General features: G+C 35.3%; 2 protein-coding genes across 2 annotated transcripts; one reads left to right on the top strand and one right to left on the bottom strand.

The window, feature by feature from the left end:
* Positions 1-1281: 1281 nt before the first annotated feature.
* Positions 1282-4036, top strand: LOC145099553 (uncharacterized). Its single transcript, XM_079037114.1, has 5 exons — positions 1282-1492; positions 2123-2228; positions 2836-2954; positions 3447-3568; positions 3669-4036. Exons 2-5 carry the CDS (start codon positions 2123-2125, stop codon positions 3928-3930), a joined length of 609 nt encoding a protein of 202 aa, XP_078893240.1. The 5' UTR covers positions 1282-1492; the 3' UTR covers positions 3931-4036.
* A 1736-nt stretch (positions 4037-5772) lies between these two features.
* Positions 5773-8272, bottom strand: LOC145099548 (uncharacterized). Its single transcript, XM_079037110.1, has 2 exons — positions 6094-8272; positions 5773-5999 (listed from the first exon to the last, which is right to left on the bottom strand). Exon 1 carries the CDS (start codon positions 8144-8146, stop codon positions 6110-6112), a length of 2037 nt encoding a protein of 678 aa, XP_078893236.1. The 5' UTR covers positions 8147-8272; the 3' UTR covers positions 5773-5999; positions 6094-6109.
* Positions 8273-9056: the final 784 nt, after the last annotated feature.

Raw genomic sequence — 9056 nt, 5'->3', positions numbered from 1 at the left:
AATTATCGATTTTTCAAATTCAATTCTAATTACGTGAACCAAGTAGCCACTGTTTTCAAAACCGGACCGAACCGGCCGGTTGAACCGGGAACCGGTCAAGCAACCGGTTCTTCAGGACAAAAAAAAAACCGCCTAAAAACAAACCGGTAAGAACCGGGAGAAAACCAGCCTGACAAAAGAATTATAAAACTTTATACTTGATAAAAACAAACAGGACACACCTTTTATGGGAGGTCCATGCTCTGGTTTGTGAACCATTTACGCTTGTAGCTTCTGTTCCTTTTATAAAGCTTTCAAGGCTTCGAAGTTATATTTTTAGGCGATGTGGGATATAGCCTCTAAACGATCACCTGGCTTCATCTCACTTTTAATTGACTACCAATAGTTCTTTTATTTTTTTGTTCAAATATTTCAAAATTACCTACCATATATATATATATATATATATATATATATATATATATATATATATATATATATATATATATATATAAAACGTCGTCCGGTTCATCCGGTTTTTGAGACCGGTTTAACCGGTCGAACCACTTGAACCATCGACCTAGTAAGACGGTCGGTTCGATGTCCGGTCCGGTTTTCAAAACATTGCAAGTAGCGCATTAGACTCAAGGAAGTGGTGCGGTTTTGGCCGCACGATTTGCCACATAGGCAGGGGAACACCACCCCATATGCAGTTAGGTCATACCTCACTCCTTTTTGGCCGTGTTTTTTGATAGGGTAATGGTAAATTTGACTCTTGAACGCTCAAAACTGTGTTTTTTGATAGGGTAATGGTAAATTTGACTCTTGAACGCTCAAAATTGTTCACATTTTTTTTTCTTTCCTATAAATTTAACCATTTACTTCACTAATTAATAAAAATTGTCATCTTCTGAATCTTCTGAAGAATTTCAAGTTATTTTTGATATTTAATTTGGATCCACCGGATGACTCGAGATGCGAGTTCTCGAAGAACAACTCTATGTAATATGGTTTAGTTATTTTATTTGTGTTTTTTTAAGTTATTTTAATCGTTTGATGTGTGTTTCTTAAGTTTGTAGGATTTTTTTAATGTTGTGTGGTTTTTTTTTTTTTTTTTTTTAATTTTTAGTCAACCAATGTAATGTTTTTTTATTTTGAAGTATTGAAAATTATGTTTTTTTTTTATTAGAAAAGAAGTTTTATTTAATTAAATTATTAAAAAAATATAGTACCAAATTTTTGGGTGCAGTAACAACCATACTTATATTATAAAAAATGATGTGGGTACGCGGACACCGTCGGGGTGTTTGGCTTAGCTTTGGGGGAATTTGCGGATAAGAAAAAAGAGTAAAACGCACCCCTAGCCTGACGCCCTGACTCTCGTTCTCACACACACGCCTACTCCTCTCGCACAACTCTCGTACTCGCTCTCACCTGCAGACGACGAAGACACAGCGGACGGCGGCGACCTCTTGGCTCCTGCTTCAATCGGCGACTTCCTCCTCCTGCTCCGGTACAAAATCTGAAATCCTAGCTTTGATTTTTCTGATTAACACTATATTCCTAATTGTTTCTCTGTCTTTCTGATTTTGCTGCAATGTTGTGATTGCTCCCATGACCAATCGAGTAACATGAATCTGGAAGAGTTTACATTTTAGTGTCATTTTGTTATTTTGACTTAGAGTTATATTCAAGAAATAGAAACTTGATTTCAGTGTGGGGATGAAGCTACTTGTACGAATCGGTCTTACCTTTCCGTTTCCCAAACCTATTTTCGGAAAATCAAATCCAGATCAAGTTGAATTTGCAGAAGTAGCTTCATCTGCCCCTTATATTTGTTACTTGTGCTGCTTCCTTGGTCATGTTAGCGACTTTTTAGTTGATACAGTGTTTCTTTTACAAGATAATTGTAACTGAATTTAGTCATAAGCATTCAACCTAGTGCCTAGAAATGATTTGAAGACTTACTGATATACGATGATTGTTGGCACAATGAAGAATTATGTAATTAAGTAAACAAGTTCAGATGCTTTTGGTTCAGTAGATTCTCTGTTTAAGGGATATGTTGACAATTTCAATTAAATAAACAATCATTTTTTAGTTCATCATCAATGAAAGAAACACTCATACATTGCTTACATAGATGGAGAGAAGAAGTATAGCTGAAGAGCTTTATTCAGAGATCTTGGAACCAAAAGCAGATATGAATCAAACATCACTTTCTGATATAAAACAATCCAATTCACTAGGTATGAATCCTATGTTACCTTTTTGTGACTTATACTAAATTTTTTTATTAGAAAGTAATTGAACTTAACCAGAACAAAGATAAGAAATAGAAATGTTAAATGATTAGAACAAATAACACCAATAGTTGTTTAATCTTTCCTTTTTCTTATTATAGCATATTACTTTCAGTTATTCCAAATTACAACATTATACTTTAAAATTATTTTTATTAGAACATTGCACTTTGAAAAATCTATAGAATTAACACGATTTCATCCAAATAGAGAGTGATTTCGACTGCTATAACTGTATAGATCTTTCAAAGTATAATGTCATAATAAGAAAAGAATGAAAGTATAATACAAAGCTGTGTAGATTATTTAGAAGACAATGCCATAAAAATAAGAGTTCAAAGTATATTGTTGTAATAGAAAGAAATGAAAGTTTTTAGATGAATGCACACAAGGTGTTCGATGAAATGCCCCATAGACTAAAACCACAAGAATTTTAGTTTTTTTATGAAGTAGAAAGCACCAAGGGGTATATTGGGTAGCTGATTTTAAGATCATTACACAATTCCATATACTCTACAAATAAATAAAACTACATTATTGCTATTTATTTCAGAAGTTGAGGATCAACAATGGTGTGAAGATGACTCATCATGGAATGGTTCAGATGAGAAACTTGATCAATCATCTGACCTAAACAGGGAATGGCAAAAAAGAAAAAACCAATTCCATGCGGTATCCTATCCTCAATTCATACAAAAAAAAATTATAATAACATATAATTTTATTTTTTTACCTAAATCTTAATAATTTATTGAGTAAATTACACGAATGGTCCCTATTGTTTAGGGTAATTTGCACGTTTGGTCCCTAACTTATTTTTTTAACTCGCAATGTCCCTATTGTTTGTTTTTGTTACGTGCTTGGTCCCTACTGTTTGTTTTTGTTACGCGTTTGGTCCCTGTCTTAAATAAAAAGACTATTAATTAAATACGGAAAAATGGTGGGGTATGTAAGGTAAGGTGAAGGGGTGAGGTTGGGGGTATGTTTATTTAAATAAATTAAAAAATCATGGGCAAAATAGTGTTTTTAGGTAAGACAGGGACTAAACATGTAACAAAAACAAATCATAGGGACCTTCCGAGTTAAAAAAATAAGATAGGGACCAAACGTACAAATTACCCTAAACCATAGGGACCATTCGTGTAATTTACTCTAATTTATTAGATTGGATATCGTGATGGGCTTTTAGCTGGAAAAGAAGCTTCAGCACAAGTAGGTTTTAATATCGGCTTCAAGGAATCTGTAATCGATGGATTTAATTGGGGTGTCATTAGAGGCGTTACTGGGTACTCTTTCTTCTCTTACTTTTTTTTTTTTTTTTTTTTTTTTTTTTTTTTTTTTTTTTTTTTTTTACGTTAAGTCAAAAGGAAACATTAATTTGTGTAGAGCTTTGGATTGCCTTTCTGATGAATTAAAAGAGAAGTTGATAGAATCAAAGGAAACAAGAAGCAAGTTTCATGAATTATATGAATCTGTGAATAATCTATCAACAACAGATGCACAAAAAATGTTTCAAGATGATGGTGTACTTTATAGTTACTCTGAAAAACTTGAGTCTCTTATTGTGGAATCCCCTACAATTGTGGTGCAATTAAGGGATAAAATAAATGATGCTTCGTCATCGGGTCAAAAGCCTTTAAATCAATGAGCTAATCATGTTAACAAATAGCTTGTGATTAATCTCATTATCTTGTTAGTTTGTTTGAGATTATTTCTTTTGATTGATATATGATACAAATATACTTTGTTTTATACACATTGGGTCCTTATAGATGGTATGATACGCTCTATACTAAAAAGGAATATACTAAAAAGGAAAGTCAGTGGTTTGACTTTGCTTTTCACCGTTTAGTCCATGCACTTTTTATTTTTTTCACTTTTATCCTTTTATTTTGTAAAATGACACTTTATACCTTTTGCTTTTCAAAATTATGTTTTTACCCCCTTTAACTTTTAAAAACCTTCTAAATTATCATTTATATCATTTTTATTTTCTAAACTTTTGTATTTACCCCCGTAGTTTGATTTTACTATAGTTGTCACTCTCAACTTTATAAAATATCACTTTTACTCCCTACACTTTAAAAGAGTTTCTCTTTTTTTAAATACATTATTGTGGTTGCAATCTTACACCCCTTTATTTTATGAACTTTCATGTTTTCCCATGTACTATATATACTCTAATATTCCTATCCACGGGTTTTATCTACGTTGCAGTGTTATTTTTTATTTTTGTTATTTATTTTTTTTCTTGCTTATTTTTAAGCATTTTTTTTATATGGTTGTAGTTCGTTACTTTTGTGTTTTGGCAATTAAGTCCTACGTTTCTATGCATGGCTTTGGTCCTAACTTTTGTGGGTAGGAACTTAAGTTATCTTAACCTTATATTGCTACTTAAAGAGTTTTTCAACTTAAATCCATTACTACTGCCGCAACGCATGTTGAGAAAAATCTTACTTGTAATTTGTGAGATAAAATAATTTGTTTAAAAAACCAAAACTTTTTCGTTTATGGAACAATGTTATAATTTCAGCAACCCATAAGTAGACCCACACAAAGCATAATATCAATAGCGTGCTATGTTGCAACAAATGTATTTGGCCTAACGATATCAAGGTGAGGTGTTCATCCCCCAAGAAGTTGATTGATCAAGTCCTGTCATGAACAAAATAGTGTAGTTTACAAATAGGATTTAGAGGGTGTGTGTTAGCCGTTTAAAAAAACAAAACAGCATGTTATGTTGTCTAAGAACTTGACAAGGATTCGACATTGATATTGGAACTCTCACACTGCACAATAAGCAAATTTCGTCGTCATAATGAAAATTGTGGTTGATAAAAAACAGCATAATAAGCAAATCCATCACTTTGTCATGATGTGACGTATGGTGTTTTTGACTATTTGGGATTGTTTAACGGTTTGAAATGACGTTTTTATACTTTTAACTTTCAGAAAAATGTTTCTCAAGCAACCAGAATCTTACAAGGGGTCAAAACTGTTATTGAGAAATTTCCAAAACCATATATTAACAACAATTTAAAGAAATGATAGATAAAACGTCATTTTTCTACCATATAAAATCAATGTTTTCGAAGGTTTGAAAACCAGTTTCACCCAAACCGGTCCAACGTACCGACGCCCCAACCAACCCCAAAATTGGCAGTTCAGCTTCAAACAACATGACCGATTTCATATAAACTAGGTTCTAACTTAATCTTGTTTGTTTTAGATATTGTTTTTTTCTTTACAAAACTTTTTTTTGTGTTACATAAGCCTAGTACCCACAGAAAACAAACCCAATGAATATTTGAATAATATACTACACCTTTTTTCTTTTTTCTTTTTTTTGTTGTTGTCTTTGGTGATATATGATTACCCAAGACACCAACAATTTTGGTTGCAACATCAAATCATTGATCCTTTCTAAAAACAGTTTATGATTTCTTTTGTGCTACAGATGAATAATATGCTTTAACATTTCTAACATAAATTTAGAAAAAGAAAACACACACTAGATTAACATTACACAAACTTGATAAATGTTTAGAGGCAAGAATACCTCTACAACAACACATACATATAAGTAATTAAACACTTCGCTATAGGAAATCAAACTCAAACCACTTTAGATTTATTAAAATCCATCCTCATAGTTGTTTGATCACACAATATGCTTCTAGTCCATCCATTATCTTGTAATCAATGTACCTTCTTCACCTGCATAAGCATCAAGCTATTTGTTAGAAAAGCCCTAATTCCTTCAATTTGCCTTATCGTTCTTGGATTTTAATGGAAATTTGTGCTTATATACCTTGGAATCAATAATATCAGCTGCAAGCTTGCATGAGTCTTGCATTTGTGAACGCCTTTGAAGTATGTCTGTTATGCGATTCGTATTTGGGTGTTGGGATTACTTTCTCGAAAGCTTCAACAAGCAATGCAACTTTCTTCTTCCTAGCTGGTGCGAGTGTGGTGACTGCTTGTTGTAACGCGAAATCAACCATCCATTCCTCTGCGTTTTTCCGTTCGTCCATCGTCTGGTGCTTCAAATCCACCGTTTCTGCATCTGGATCTGCTACTTCCGGTAGGAAATTTGGTCCCCGTAGGTTGTATTCCCCTGAATCCTCAATCTCTTTGTCGGTTTTTTTGCGTCGCGTTGATTCGTTGAGATTCATGGAGGAATCCGGTAGCTCCTCGCCGGAAATTGCAGGTTTCTCATCTGATTTGCTTGTAGGTTCTTCATCGATGGAATCCAACACCTCCTCGCCGGAAGTTGCAGGTTTTTCAGGTTCTTCCTCGATTTCTGAATGTTTATCGGATTCAAAATCCATGGAGTTTGACCTACTGCATGCCGGAATTTCATCATGTTCTCTCTCGAGATCCTCCTGCGTGTCGGTTAAGCTACTGGTATCCAATTGTTCGGTGGATTTGTTGTCCTTAGCATCAGCCGGAAGTTCATCGGAAACCTTTTGATTCTCTTCGCCGGGAGTTTCAGGTACTTGCACACTGACAAGTTTATCTGTTTTCGTATGCTCTGTTTTTTCTCCATTGATGAAAATCGATATGTTATACTGTATGATGTTGTAGATTATCGTGGTGTGATGCTTGTCGGTTGATTCGGTTCTCTCCGGTGAGTTCCCGCCAAAATCAGGAAGAGTTTCCGACTCTCTAGAATTCTCTTCAAGATCTCCGGTAGGTATAACTTCATCCATTTTTGCTTCGAATCCTATATTTTCATCGTCTTCCATTTCATTTTGGTGATTGATCTTCATTTGCTGATACAAACTGTCTGACTCATAATCATAATCACCCTCCGAATCAGACCACGCTCCAGAGCTCACGCTTTCTTCATCGTACAACTCCTGAAGACCATCGTACAAGCTCTCAAAACCAGTCTTCTGAATTTTCTCTTCACGACTATCATCATCTTCGATCTCCGGAGACTTCATAGTTATTCCGTCATCGACACATGAAGAAGAAGAAGAACAGTACCCCTCCTCCCAATCCATGGCGGAACACTCCAAATTATCCTCCCTTTCTTTGCTGTAAATTTCAACAAAGAAATCTCTGTTTTCTTCTTCTTCTTTTTCTTCCATCACCGGAGTGACAGGTGTGACTTCCATTTCCATATCTGCTTCTGGACCTTCATCTGCGAAGATCACCTGCTCTGTAACAACTTCATCGTTTTTCTTCACACCAGGCTTTGTCTGACGTGGAGATAAACACCCAAGCTTAAAACTCTTCTGATTCTTCAAAGCACGTCTCCTCGCCGACAAAAAACACCTCAACGGCGGCACCGGAGCGTGGTGGTGGCCGTTGAGCGAACAGTAATTATACGGACATACCTTCATAGCCGACGTCCCTTCCAACTCAGTCCCTCCATGACTGAGTTCAAGGTAACTCGGAAACTTCGCGTCTTTCAAAGTCGACGAACACGTCGTCCTCCGAGCACTTAACATCACCGGCGAACACTTCAAAGGCCTCAACGGTTTAAAACTCGGAGTTTTCGTCAACTTCCTCACCACCTTCAAACTCGATGGCTTCCCCTTTTCTGAATCACCTTTTAGAGTCGGAGTCATCTTCCGTACATCTTTCCTAGCATCGAAACTGGTGGTGGACTTCATGTAGTTGGGCGATTGCTTCTGCGGACTTGCTCTTGCTCCGGCGTCATGTGGTCTTTTCTTCCTGAGAGGCGGCGGCGGTGGTGGCGGGGAGGGGCGGGAGTCGACGGGTCTGGGTTTCTTCATGATCTTTTTGAGGTCATGGGATTTTGGAGACGATGGTCGGAGGTATTCCAAGTGGGTATCGGATTTAAGAAGATGAGTTTTGATACCAAGCTTGTTTGGAACCTTTCTTTGAACCATTGTCAAAGGTGAACCACTAGCAGAAGCATAAAGAAAAGTTAGGCAGGTTTTAGGGATATCTATGGGGGGAGATTCCCAGGTTATTTGGTTATTAGAAAAGGTGATGGATTATTGGGTGATGCTGATTTCCACTAAATGGACGGTTTGTTTTGAGGGGCATACTTTTGGATAAATATTCAATAACATAATCAGGACTTTTAAATTATATGAATTATTACCCATCAACTTTATGTGACTATTATTTAGTGATGGAATACCTCCAGCCTAAGTATCTATCTAAACGAGTCGAGTTGAATCTGGTATGTCGAGTTTGAAATCCGATTCGAATAGAAAAGAAAACTCTATTCTAGCTCGATTGAGTAAGTTTGATAAAAATACTGACAGTTTCGAGTTTCGACTTTCGAGTTTCATTCGACTTGATTAGTTATTAAAATAAAATTACATAATTTTTTTTAATGAAAACACTATTAAGTTCAACTCGATTAGGCTCCGTTATGAAAATATGAGTAGAATAAAAAAGATAAAAGTATAAATCTAACAAAGCTCAGTCAAGCTTGTGAACTTCACGAACTGAATATTTCATTACTTAGGCGGCTCGATATGATACTCGAGGTGCTCGAGTTCCAATCTACTTTAACATCGAGTCGATTCGAAGTATATTTCAAGTTGATCTTTTTGTAAAAAAGTTCATCGAAATTCTAAAATCAACAATCTCTAGCAGATTATATGATTTTAGTTTCAAAAAGTATTATATGTTAGGTATGGGTGAGTGGTTCATGGATCAGACTGGATAGATCCTGAATTAGATCAAAACCGAATTAACATTTTGTACAATCCAAAGACTAAGTTGAATATGTATATATCGTGTGTCTTGATTCAATTCGATTTTGATCGTTTTTCGGTTCAATTC

Source organism: Lactuca serriola, chromosome 1 (assembly GCF_051521515.1).
Source record: "Lactuca serriola cultivar US96UC23 chromosome 1, Lser_US96UC23_V15, whole genome shotgun sequence".
In the NCBI taxonomy this organism is placed as follows: Eukaryota; Viridiplantae; Streptophyta; class Magnoliopsida; order Asterales; family Asteraceae; genus Lactuca; species Lactuca serriola.
Note: the sequence above shows the minus strand (reverse complement) of the source record. Positions and strands in the feature narration are given on the sequence as shown.